The sequence below is a fragment of the Equus quagga genome, chromosome 19, assembly GCF_021613505.1.
Source record: "Equus quagga isolate Etosha38 chromosome 19, UCLA_HA_Equagga_1.0, whole genome shotgun sequence".
NCBI classification, from domain to species: Eukaryota; Metazoa; Chordata; class Mammalia; order Perissodactyla; family Equidae; genus Equus; species Equus quagga.
The window spans coordinates 39,001,298-39,015,809 of record NC_060285.1 but is presented as its reverse complement, the minus strand read 5'-3'; the positions used below and the strand labels follow the sequence as shown (position 1 = coordinate 39,015,809).

The 14,512-nt window shown below is 34.5% G+C and overlaps 1 protein-coding gene across 1 annotated transcript in view; it reads right to left on the bottom strand.

Annotated features, from left to right (window-relative positions):
* Nucleotides 1–294: 294 nt before the first annotated feature.
* Nucleotides 295–14,512, bottom strand: part of PAWR (pro-apoptotic WT1 regulator) — a 103,883-nt gene continuing 89,665 nt past the window's right edge. The window contains exons 5-7 of the mRNA XM_046646735.1: nt 6,795–6,942; nt 5,115–5,219; nt 295–2,921 (exon numbers count right to left, since the gene is read on the bottom strand). Of these exons, the coding sequence (XP_046502691.1) occupies nt 2,835–2,921; nt 5,115–5,219; nt 6,795–6,942 (340 nt within the window). The 3' untranslated portion in view covers nt 295–2,834. The remainder of the gene's footprint in view (nt 2,922–5,114; nt 5,220–6,794; nt 6,943–14,512) is intronic.

Sequence of the window (14,512 nt, the reverse complement as noted above, 5' to 3'; positions counted from 1 at the left end):
ACTGCTTCATGTATCTTCCACTGATACTTAATTTTCTGTTTTAAACTACTTGAACAGGCATGACAATGCTAATCTAATATATTTAGTAAATTCTCGAGAAATATACACCCTAACGCCTTCCTCTTCTTGTCTAAAGGTAACTGTAGTGCAACAAAATGAATAACAATTCTAGGAAAATGAAACATTACTTCAGTAATTCTCAAATATTTAATGCGTGTCAGAAACCAGGGCAGCAAGTCATGTTCCTTTTAAAGATAAGAAACTTACTGTTTTGAAAATAATATCATAAACGCATTAGAACTTTGGATATGCTTTATTATGCCACACATTCCGAGAAGACATAAGAAGCGCTATTTCCAATCTGACTAACCATTCACAAATACTAGCACTTTATTGACAACAGCCAAGGTTTAAGGTAGCGCACATGTATGTAAGTTGCCTTTCTAAAACCTCAATGTTCCTTATCAATTTTAAAGGGAAACTGTAGCAGATCCTACGCTGTCAATGTAAAAATCTAAATGTGATATAAATATACACTTGAAGGACGGGAGAAGGACTGCACGTGAATTGCTTTGCTTAAGTTGTCAGGCTCCTGTATCTGCACGAGGTACCATTATGTAAAAGATCATTATTGGAAATGTTCCCAATAAACTGAAGAAAAATAAAATTTTAAAAACGATTCAGTCTTTAAAAGCATTAATAATTGGTATAATTTTAAAAGAAGAAATGAAATATTCCTTCACTTATATACGGATTAAACAGAAAATTCAAAATACTACTTTTACTGAAAAGCCAATATACTAATATATTTTAAGGCTGGATACTGACAGCATTTTCACAACATCCGAAGTGTGGATGGGGAACTAGGCAATACCGATGATTTCTGTCACATATCTGAAGGTAACTAAAGGGAGCTGAGTACCTCACAGGCAGAGGTGGTGACTGGGCCTGGCATACCATTTGACATGTGGGCAGCACATCAGTGCTGCCATGCTGGGTAATAATCTCCAAAAACGATGCCTTTATGTAGTAATTCTGCAACTATATCAAGTCTGGTAGTCTCACACTGAATTTTTTGGTAAAATTATATATGGACATATGAAAAATTCCCAGGAGATCAGTTTATTAATAAACCTTTTAAAAGGAGAAAAATACTGGTAGCTAAAATTATGTTAATTCCAGGGTCTCCAATGGAAGATATAGGGGGAAAGAGACAATGGCAGCTGTTTCTACACCTAAATTGTGATCAGAATCATCTGATAATGAGCTTTAAAAATTCTGTCTAGGGTCTCAAACTTATCTAGAAGCTACAGCGTTGGAATTCTTTTTAAGCAACCCATGTGATTTTGATGATGGGCCAAAGTTGAAACTTCTGAAGTGGGAGGTGGGGGAACCAATCCAGGCAAATGCAGCAAGTTTTAGAACTCAACATCTGATATCTATCATTTACTCTACGTTTTTTCCAATTGCTGCTCCTTCCCTATTTTTCTAATAGTGAATAATGAAGGGGCTTGGCAAGTGAAGGAGAGAGAGTCAGCAGGGTACCCCAAATGGATTTTACCATGTTTAAGTCACTTACGTACATTAACTGGATAGAAGGGTATCACTATACTGTCTGAGGCTCAACTCTCATGCAGACATTTCTTAATGTGCTTTAAAGGAAGGGTTTCCTTACTCAATGTGAAAATGTAATACAAAACAATTCTAAACACTAATGATATTTAATAGAAGAGAGTATTTGTATAAGTCTTCAAAATAATTCTGTTTTAAAAAATCCAAGGTTAGGAAAAATCCCTTAAATTTGAGGTAGGGGAATAATTCTGTCACATCAGAACAATTGTGTCACAGTGTTATTCTCAAAGTTAGAAATTAAAGTATTTCAGTACTATTTCTGTTTATGTACTGTTTCGTTAATGTTAAGTATAAATGTTTTAAGTGTGGATAAATATTTTGGTTTTGATTTTAACACATATGGATAATTAAAAATATGGATTTTTTTTCTTATACACTGAAATTGTACACACTCTCCAGGCTTGATGAATAAACACTTTTTAAATATCCCACGTTCACTTAAAAACCTTGGAATAATAAAAAAGGTAGTACCTACAAAAGAAATTTTACATTAAAATTACAATTGTATGTTTTTCAGAAGTTAAAATGATTTTAAATTTTTTTCAATATTCAAATACAAAATAGTACATTTTAATTTACCATAGCACAATTCAAGTATTCTCTTAAATTTTATATTTAGCCAACTAATACATGATATTAAGTGACTTTTTATAATAGTTTTCCTTTTTAAAGATGACTGTTATATAAAATAGTGTGACTCTATATTACTTTAAATTGCTTAGAATAAGTTGAAAGAAGAAATGACAGTAGACAAAGACCTTTATGAGTCAATCATCAACATATAAAAGGTTGCACACATCAGTAATAAGGCATTTGCAGGTAACTCCCCAAAAGTATTTAAATTCATGTAAACAAAGACTATGTATATCACTTTAGGGAGAAAATGCACTACCATAGATAAAATATACTCAAATGGTTGTGACTTTAAACCATATATTATTTGAATACCACACAAAACCAAAAGAGGCATAACCTATCATTTTAATAACTGAAGGATGCTACTTATTCGTGAAATAAAAGGTTGATATTTTGAAACTAATAATGAACAAAGAAATATTTTGAAAACAAACATCCATTGTTTTCAAGAAATAAATATACATATTTAGTTAATGTATTGCAGCAGAGGAATATTGTCCTAGCATTAACCATAACATTCAATCAGTAGTTTTAAAATCTTTTTTCCACACTGAGGCTTGAATCTTCTACCTTGTCAGCTGCCCAACGACTTTCAAAAGAGTTTTATTCTCCTGCTTTAGTTGTTCATTTTCATCTTCTATGTCATCTAGATCCTTAAGGAAACAAAAAGGAAAACAGTGAGTTTTCAAAACACTTAAAAATATTCTGAAGGTGAGAAAAACACTTCAAAAAATATACATTCAAAGATAATTCATAAAAGCAATTAATTTGGAAAGTAGGGCAAGTTCTGAAACAACTTTAGATGGACCATGCCCCACCTAACAGAAGCATCCAGTACCTGACTCCTTCTCATTGTTATCATGGTAATATGGGCTAACTCTTGAGAGAGCTTTCAGTTTTTCAAGAGAAGCCAGAAGTTAGAATTCTTTAAACGTGAATCTTCCAATTTTTAATCATTATAAATAACTTAATTTTCTAGTTAAAAACAAATCCCCTCCTCCTCAAAACTGAGAGCTAAATTTACAAAATACATATGCAGGCAATATGAAATTGACGGAGCCAGACTGCAACCTAGTGTCAAATCAGACATGAAAAAGATCCAGGTACAGGGGTTCTGGATGTCCTACCACCTTGTGTGATCTTTAACACGCTGGGGACTTAATCTGGGGAGGTGATAGAACCGAGGCATACAAAAAAGGAGATCAGGGGCACATAGAGTTGATCTGGTTCAATTTATATGTTGGGCTTCTCTACAAAATTTTGTTCGGGGCCAAGGTTTTAGAGCTTAAAAAAGAAAAACTGAAAGTCAATGAACTAAATAACCACTCTCCAGCTTTAAAGTTATATGATTACAGCTGTATCTTCTCTATATTAATCCTAGTAGCACATACCCAACTATGTGGTAAATATGAAGACAATTCACTATAAATTTTAATTAGAAGAAACATTATTTCAAGGCAGACTACTTACTGATGTTTGGAAAAGCCAATATTTAAAGATTTACCCTGAAATTCAAAATACTAAAACTTGGAGCAATCAATTTGAATTATAAGTGTGCTATTGGATAGTGGCATTCTGATAAATTTAGTATACTGTCTTTGGAGAATTAGATAAATGACTTAAATATGTACAAAAATAGAATTTGCATTTACTCACAAATGACATGAATGATGTTGGGTAACTAATCTGTTGAAAACAACAATAAACATACGGGATTCCTAAACTACTACAACTGAGACCTACCTGAGATCCACAACTAAATGATAAAATGCATTCATGTATCATTACTAGATTATAAACTCTGTAAGGACAGGTGTTTTATTATTCTTTTTAACACACAGTGACTAAGACAGTGTTAATACATCATAGACATCAAAAATATTTGCGGACTTTATTAAACCATATTCCAGAACCAATACAGGAATACCTGTCTTCTGAACCAAGATGAGAAAATGGGAAGAGCTCAGAATGAGAACTACAGCAGAACACTTGAGGTCCAACACCAGCTCAGCTGATTACTATGTAATTACATCTTATGACCCCGAGCAAGTTACACCGAGTTTCAGTGTCCTCACCTACGACCTCTAGTTAATGCCTTAGAACTTTATTAGAACGGGTCTGCACATAATGAAGCCTCTCAATTTTCTCTTCTTTCACTGTTAAAGATTGGATTAGGAATCTGTTCCCTTTTCCCTGAAGCGAACTTAATTTCTTTCCTCCCTCTTATATAAGCCTTCTAAAAAGCAAACCGATGGAATCTCTTCTTATCATCATTGCCTAAGTATGGCCTAGCACTAATACCTCCTTCTTGAGCAGCAAATAAATTCTAGGGCTGAGACCAAAAAAAAAAAAAAAGAAGAAAAAACAAGAGAGCTATCAATAGCAGTAATAGAGACCTTGGGGTAAGGCTAAATGTAAAGTTGGGAACGCACACGTAAAATTGGAGGGGGGAAAAACGTGAAAAGACACACAAAGACATGCGGCGTTTCTTATGGCAAGAAAGTAGCAATTTTAATTCTTCACTCAAGCAACTCTCGGTGGCATTTGCCAATGCCTTTCACATGTGGAGGGGCCCAAGCTGCTCTCACCTCCCGGCTCTAACAAAACACAGAACAACTGCATTCATCCTACCGCCCCCAAAAGAAGAGTAAGTAACATCAACTGATAACTGGCTAGAGGAAATCAGTTTATGGAATGAAATGATGGTTCTTACACTACAAATTACTATCTCATTAACGAGAGAATGAACTAAATAATGAAATTAGATAATTTCTTCACATTTATGTATTTTCATCCAATTGGCAGGAAAAAAAGAAACCGTAAAACTGAAATATGTGAATACTCACTCTATTTAACAAATCAATTTCTTCTTTGAGTTTTCCGATCATTTCCTCTTTATCTTGCATTAGTCTCACAAGTCTTAAGTTTTCTTGCCTTTCTCTTACAACTTCCTGGTAGACATAATTACAAAGTATTAATTAGAAAGAAATTGGTTGTTTCTAATTTTAAATGGCATGTCTGCCAAGTTTGGTGAAGTATCTTTGATATATGAAGATTTCCAATGAATTTCTTAAGTCACTTGGTAAAGGAAGGAGAAACCCATCCCAGAAAAGAACCAGAGAACCAGAGGAATATAGGAGTTACCTGTTTCTGATTAAATCTATGTTTATACAAGGTTTTAACAAATACTAATACCAATGACTTATCCTTTTTAGCTTATCAGCACCATTAGTAATGAAATATCTTACTTTTTCAATGGATAATAACCTGTTTGAGGAAATTCAAAATTTTTATTAAAAATACAAAGATTAAGAGAAGGAGATAGCTTTATAGAAAACTCTAAACTCTAAAAATAATGATCTTCAATTTTACTTCTGACTCTGCCAATTAACTGACAATGGACAAAATGAAGGAACTGAAAGAGATACTGGTTTCTAAACGTTTTTTTCCTTAAACAATGCAACACCTCTTTCAAAGAAATCTTTTTTAGAATCCTGGGTCTTAGGTTGGGTCTGGGGGCAAAAGAGAAGCAGCCCAGAACTTGGCTTCTTTCCTACCAACCCTGAGGGAAGCATCCAGTCAGCCTCATTAATCAGTTGCTGCCAACTACTAGCAACTCAATCTAAAGTCTTGCCAAACTTTAAAAGCCTTCCTGAAGAACCCCCTTGAACCTATTAGACTATGTATCCCTTAAAGTTTTTAATTTAAACTCACAGAAATTAGTGTGAAAGCTTAGATGTGAACTAACCATCATGTTATAAAATAGAAACAATTTTATAAAATTAAATCTGTAATTAAAATGATCTTTACATCACAAGGAATAATTTCAGTTCAGCAAAACAAAACACGTTTTCAACAATCAGAAAGTAAAGCAGCACCATTATCAATTTTAGGGGTTGAATGTCTGCAGAAAAAACCTGAGACCCTTTGGTTAATCAATTTCTGCCCATATTCCTTTGAGTTGTTCTCAAGGATACTCCCAAAGACAGGTATATTCTCCAAATTGTTTAAACACCAAAGATGGCTCTAGGCTCTCATTCGGAACCCAGAAGAAAGTCTACAAACGACAATCTGCCCAGATCCTATAATAAACACGCAACAGCACACACCGCCAGCACACACCTCTAACCACTTCAGAGGCAAAGACTGCTTTCAGTGTATTATAGATAACACTTGGCAGAATGGGAGTACCCATTAAATATTAAGAGATACAAGAACTGGTTCCACTTCTAAAAGTTCAACAGAACTGGACAGGAAAGTATTAAGCAAATCAGAAAATGCTTAGCCACTATGCATCTAGAAACTATATACTTAAGACAGTGATTCAAAGCTGCTATTTAACTGTAATATGGAAATACCAATTAACACTAATAATAACTTCCATCAGTGCCCCTTATTCTCTTCCTTTTGACACTGTCTCTCCCTTACAAATTTCAACTTATTTTCTCTCAGCTGCTATGAAAGTAAAAAAAGGAATCTTAATGGTATATTAATTTTATCAATCTTAAATAATTTGTAATTCATACCTTTTCAAGATCTTCAATTTTCTTTTCCAATGTGCTACTTGAGAGCAAATTACCTGAAGCATTTGCATCCCTGTTATATCTGCTGAACCCACTTCTGTCTGTTCGGGGATATCTACTTGAGACATCTTCTTCAGAGGCAGTGGTTGTGCTATGGAAATAAAAAAATATACTTTATAAAAATCCCTAGTACTTAGCAAAAATGCCAAGAATATTTTATACTCACCATAAACAATTACCAATCCCGAGGACACACAGTTATAGTTGCCGACTTATTTTATAACTATCGAAGCTAATTATTATTCCAACACAAAGAAAAATTTTTTAAAAACATTAATTCTTTCCACCATATCTTGCAAATAGCTGCTAAGTACCAGACACTGTTCTGGGTACTGAAGACATAACAACAAACACACACATGGCCTCTGCCCTTCAGGCAGCTCTCAGTTTAACAGGGAATGTAACCAATTCCAATGAAGCCAGATGACCAGCATGATAAGGTAAGCGCAGGGTACCATGAGAACTATGACAGGGGACCTAATGTAGACTACCTGTGATGAGGGAACCACTTTCCTTTTCTTTTCCTTTTTTTTTTTTCAAATTCCAATCCATCATGGACCAATATATAAATATACTGGAAAAATAAAAGTAAAAAAGGCCATACAAAATACACGTCCAAATGTTCTATTAGGTTCAGTTTTCTAAAATTATATTTCAATAATACAATTAAAATAAACAAAAAAATTATATAAAATTGCCTATTTTTCATTGGAAGTATGCATATAGGCAATTATTATAGAAAATGGCTATCACTAGTAACTTGTCATTTCATAATTCTAATTTAACCAAAAGTTAAGAGTGAAATTGCAATTACTCATATGAAACACCAATTCACACACATTCAACTAATAGCACATATGTCAATTTTTAAAGTTTTTAATGCAATAAATGAGCTTGCTTCTTGTGTTCTGTATTAGTTATCTATTATTGCATAAAAAATTACACCAAAACTTAGCGGATTAAAACAAACACATTTATCTCACAATTTGTTGCTCAGGAATCTGGAAGCAGTTCAGCTGGGTGGTTATGAAACCTGTCATGAGGTCTTAGTCAAGATGTTGGTCAGGGCTACAGTCATTTGAAGGCTAGACTGGGCTGGAGAACTTGCCTCTAAACTCACCCACACGGCTGATGGCAAAAGGCCTCAGTTTCCCACTGGCTGTTGGCGAGAAGCCTCAGTGTGTGGGCCTCTCTGTTGGGCTGTTTACCACATGGCAGCTGGCTTCCAGAGAGAAAGTGACACAGCAACCAAGACAGAAGCTGCAGTTATCTCCTGTGACCTGATCTGAGAAATGACATACTATCACACCAACACTGAGTTGCAATGGGAAGGCGGTTACTCAAGGTGTAAATATCAGGAGGCAGGGCTTCCTGGCGGCTCACTTGGGGGCTGAAGACCACACTTGTTAATTTACCTAATCTAGGCTGGGCTGATGACAACACTGCTCACAAGGGACAAGGTATATCCAAACTACTTCCCTGTTTTGTTTCAATAGCACTCATAACAGAGAAACTAGTTTCACAGATGTATGCTGACAGGAATAGAAGAGATTTTAAAGCAATTTCAACAAGCTCAAGACACTCATTTTTAACTTTTACACAAAATGCAGAAAATGACACTTTTCAAACTTTGTGTTCAAATATTCACCGGCAGACAGTTCCAATCATCTATCCATCAAAATTATAGTTAAGCCTAAAATAACTTCTGATGAAACAAATGGATTCCTGACCTATTAATTTCGTGTGCATGGATTTCCTTTTGATGGAAAATAAATTCAAAGTGTGTCTTATCAAATTTGTAAGGTATTTTTCATTACAACTTTTTGCAAATTTACAATACCAAAATCACCACATACTTTACTGATAATTGTTACTATATTGTGGCACTCATAACAATTTGTAGAAACTTTACCCCAAATTTCTATCTTTTATTTTTGTTCTTTGATCTTAGATAACATTGAGTACATTGGATATTCCTTCCTCGCATGGAAGGCTAAGATCATTAAAAAAAAAAAAGAGTGAAGCTATTAGACAAATAAGTCTACTTTACGTATTGAAAAACCTGGGGGCCAAACTGGTTTCTACATTGCAAAAACACTGAGTTCATCCCAAAATTCAAATACTTTTGTCTGAGAATTTCCCTTTGAAAATCACTGTATACCTCAGCATATGATAATGGCTAATTGGTTCAGCTTCCAAATTATCATTTATTAAAAAATCCAAAATTTAATGCATTAGTGTTTAAGTAATTCACACTTCCAGTGAACTGCTGTTAATTTAGCTGACACAGCAAGTATACTGTTTAGTTCAGCTGACATCGCAAGACTTTCTCAATGAAAGAAGCAGGACACTGATTTACACTTTGGCACAAGTTTCAGCATGTTTTTCCTGTCACTGTCTCTATATAATCAGAACATACTCCTACAAAAGCAAAGGAAAACTCTAAACCACATTTGTTGATTTGTAAACCCTTCAAGTTTTATATACTTCAGAGCAAGTTGTGCTTGTCAGCAAGGCAGTTGAAAAGTAAATTCTTCCTTCATATCACTATTATGTCAGCAAAATCACTGTGTTCATCAAATTGTAACAAAAATGCCTTTGCTACCCTTACTTGTCTAAGAGTTGGGCTTCTGTAACACTAGACTGTTGCTAAATCTATCAAGCTATTGTGCTGCTGGGGAGTATTACATGAACTACCTTCTTTGCTACAGATCCAACATTTCCAAACAAACATCTTTGTGTTGCCAATTGTGTGTAGTTTTTTTAATGTTAGCAAGCTGAAGTGAGACTTTAAAAGAAACTCAGAGCACTAATGATTACATATAAAATCCTGAAGATCTGCTTCTGCCAGCTTAATTCTAATATTTTTTCTTTCAAATAATGCATTTGTGGTTGCGAAAGTATTTATGTCATACCACTTAAATTTTGATGGTTTTATTGTTTTAGTAGCCAGTACATTACTGCAAATAACCCACTGTGGTTTAGCACTTCTCATCAGTTACAGCTCAAAATTTAACTCAACACAGGAGGGACGATGCTTCCCAACAAAACTTATACAAACTGTTTTGTTCCGTATCTCTTTGAAATTACTTCCATCATCATCAATTGGTTTACCACTACCATCACGTTCAGAAAAGGTGTATCTTTTCTTATCAAAAAGTCTAATAAAGTCCATTTTATTATAAGAAAATTAGGATTAAAAATAAAGTATATAAATTTTACCTCCTGGACTTAGATAATACTAACAAAAGCAGAAATTGAAAAGCATGAAAAAGATTGTTACTTTTTATATATTTTCTTGTTTTATTTTTGTTTAATTACTATATGTTTAGTTTTTAATTGTTTTATTTATTGAACAAGAATAAGTGATTAAATTTAACACAAGATTTCTAAAATAAATTAATACTTACATTTTCTTCAATTCTTACACATTTTGGGTTACAAATGACTAACATAAAAATAACACATGTACAGAGGAATACACATTCTTCTCAAGCTCACATGGAACATTCACCAAGATAGACTATGTTCTAGGCCCTAATACACACCTCTATAAATTTAAAAGAATAGAAATCATACAATGCCTGCTTTCAGACCACAACAGAATTAAACTAAGAAAAAGATAACTGGAAAATCCCAAAATACACAGAGATGATTTCAATACTTTTTTTTTTTAGCAATATTAGCCCTGAGCTAACATCCGCCACCAATCCTCCTCTTTTTGCTGAGGAAGATTGGCCCTAAGCTAACATCTGTGCCTATCTTCCTCTGTTTTATATGTTGGATGCCTGCCACAGCATGGCTTGATAAGCATGCATAGGTCCATGGCCAGAATCCAAACCGGCAAACCCAGGGCCACCGAAGCAGAGTACGCAAACTTAACCACTGCGCCACCCGGCCAACCCCTCAACACACTTTTAATAGCATATAGGTCAAAGAAGAAATCTCAAGAGAAATTAAAAAATATTTCAACTAAACAAAAATGAACTCAGAATTTAAAATTTGTGAGATGCAGTGAAAGCAGTGCTTAGAGGGAACTTTATAGCACTGAATGCACATATTAGAAAAGGAGATCTAAAATGAATATTCTTTAAGGTTCTACCTTAGGAAACTAGAAAAGGAAGAGCAAATTAAATCCAAAGCACAAGAGATGAAATAAGAATAAGAGTAGAAATCAATGAAATTGAAAACAAGAAACAGAGAAAAATCAATGAAACCAAAACTTGTTTCTTTGAAAAGATCAACAAAATCAGTAGGCCTCTAGCTAGGCTAAGAAAACAAGAAGACACAGATTACTAATATCAGAAATGAAAGAGGGGATATCACTAAAAATTTCATGGACATTACAAGGATGATAAAGGAATACTATGAACAACTCTGCCTACAAATTTGATAACCTAAAAGAAATTGACCAAATCCTTGAAAGACACAACGTGCCAAAACTCACACAAGAAACAATCTGAATAAGCCTATATCTCTTAAAGAGATTGAATCAATAATTAATAACCTTCTAAAACAAAAACACCAGGCCCAGATGGGTTCACTGGTGAATCCTACCCAACATTTTAGGAAGAAATTATACCAATTCTCTAAAATCTCCTCCAGAAGACAGAAGCAGAGGGAATACTTCTTCACTTATTCTATGAGGCCAGCATTACCCTAATACTAAAATCAGACAAGGACGTCACAAGAAAACTACAAACTAGTTCTCTCTCGTGAACACAGATGCAAAGATCCTTAACAAAAATATTTGAAAATCAAATTCAACAATGTATAAAAAGAATTACACACCAAAATCAAGTGGGATTTATCCCAGGTATGAAAGGCTGTTTCAACATGCAAAAAATCAGTTAATGTAATCCATCACATCAATGGGCTAAAGAAGAAAAATCACATGATCATATCAATACATTCAGAATAAGCAAGAGACAAAATCCAACACCTATTCCTGATAAAAACTCTACACAAACTAACTCCTCAACTTGATAAAGAATATCTACAAAAAACTTACATCGTACTTAATGGTGAGACACTAGAAGTTTTCCTGTAAAGATTAGAAAAATGTAAGGATGTCCCCTCTCACCACTCCTTTTAAAAATCTTACTGGAAGTCCTAGTCAATAGAATAAGAAAAGAAAAGGAAATAAAAGGTAGAAAGATTAGGAAGGAAGAAATAAAACTTTGTGTCTTTGTTCACAGATGAAATGATCATCTATGTAGAAAATCCAAAAGAATCAACAAAAATATTCCCAGAATAAGCGATTATAGCAAGGTTGCAGGATACAAGGTTAATACGCAAAAGTCAATCGCTTTCCTATACACTAGCAACAAGCAAGTGGAATTTGAAATTAAAAACAGAATACATTTACAGTAATACCCCAAAAGTGAAATACTTAGGTATAAACCTAACAAAATATGTACAAGATCCATATAAGGAAAAATGCAAAACTCTGATAAAGGATAACAAAGAATTAAATAAATGGAGAGATATTCCCTGTAATGGATAGGAAGATTCAATATTGGCAAGAAGTCAGCTCTTCCCAAATTGATCTATGGATTCAATAAAAACCCAATCAAAACCCCAGCAAATCATTTTGTGACTACTGACAAACTGATTCTAAGATTTACGTGGAGAGGCAAAAGACCCAAGATAGCCCCACGATACTGAAGGAGAAGAACAAAGCTGGAGGACTCTGAAGAGCAAAGTTAGGGGCTACCAAACGTCAATACTTCTATAAAGCTACAATAATCAGGAGAGTGTGGTACTGGCAAAAGACAGAGCAGTGGAACAGATAGCCCAGAAAAAGACCCACATAAACATAGTCAACCGACCCCTGACAACGGAGCAAAGGCAACACAATGCAGCAAAGATAACCTTTCAACAAATGGTGCTGGAACAACCAGATACCCATGTGCAAAAAATGAAAAAATAAGACAAAGACCTTAAGCTCTTCACAAAAATTAACTCAAAATGGATCACAGACCTAAATGTAAAACGCAAAACTATAAAACTCCTAGAAGATAGCTAACATAGGAGAAAACCTAGAAGACCCTGGATACAGTGATTACTTTTTAGATATAAGATCAAAGGCACAATCTATGAAAGAAATGATAGCTGGGCTTCATTAAAGTTAAAGATTTCTGCTCTGCAAAGGACAATGTGAAGAGAATGAGAAGATGAGCCACAGACTGAGAAGATATTTACAAAAGACACATCTGATAAAAGACTGTTATTCAAAACATACAAAGAACTCTTAAAACTCAACAATAAGAAAACAACTCAATTAAAAAGTGGGTCAAAGACCGTAACAGACACCTCATCAAAGGAGATACACAGATGGCAAATAAGTCCATGAAAAGACGCTCCACATCTTATGTCATCAGGCAAATGGAAATTAAAACAATGAGATACCATCACACCCCTATCGCAATGGCTAAAATCAGGAACAATGACAACCCCAGATGCTAACGAGGATAATTCTCATTCACTGCTGATGAGAATGTAAAATGGTACAGCCACTTTGGCAAACAGTTTGGCGATTTCTTATAAAACTAAACCTACTCTTACCATACAATCCAGCAATAATGCTCCTTGGTATTTACCTAAAGCAGCTCAAACCTTATGTCTACACAAAAACCTGCACATAGATGTTTACAGCAGTTTTATTCATAATTGCCACAATTTGGAAGTAATCAAGATGTCCTTTCAAAGGTGAATGGGCAAATAAACTATGGCACATACAGACAATGGAATATTATTCAGCACCTAAAAGAAATAAGCTATGAAGCCATGAAGACATGAGGAAATCTTAAATGCATATTACTAAGTGAAAGAAGCCAATCTGAGAAGGCTACATACTGTGTGATCTCAACTATATGACACTGTGAAAAACGCAAAACTATGGAGACAGCAAAAAGCTTAGTAGTTGCCAGAGTTGGGAGGGACAAGTGATAGGGCGAGAAATGAATAGGTGGAACACAGAAGATGTGTAGGTCAGTGAAAATATTCTGTATGATATCATAGTGATGAATACATGTCATTATACATTTGTCCAAACCCACTGAATGTACAAAACCAAGAGTGAACCATAATGCAAACTACGGACTTTGGGTGATTATGATGTGTTGATGTAGATTCATCAGTTGCAACAAATGTCTCTCTCTGTTGGGCAATGTTGATAATGTGTGGTAACACATATGTGTGGGCAGAAGGTATAGGGGAAATATCTGTACCTTCCTCTCAATTTTGCTGTGAACCTTAAACTGTCGTAAAAAATTAAATTAAAAAAAAAAATCACACATGCACCATGGCACTTGAACAAGTCAATATCCTGTTCAGAAAGGAGCCCACTAATCATGGACTTAGATGTGACGACGACAGTCAAAATGCAATCCAAACTTCTAAATGTTTACTCTCCAGTTCTGCTCTTATCTCATCACAAACTGGTAACAAACAGTTCAAGGACTACACTTTGAGTAGCCTTATGCTAGAAAATGTTTAATCTCACTTAAAAGAGGAATAAGAATGTGCAAATATCTAGAAACAAAGAGTATGTGGCCCATTTGAGAAAGAGAAAAGTCCAATATGGCTAAAGCATGAAATGCAAACATAGGTGTGATAAGATATGAAGCTAGAAAAGCAAGCAGGAAGACCTGAAAGCT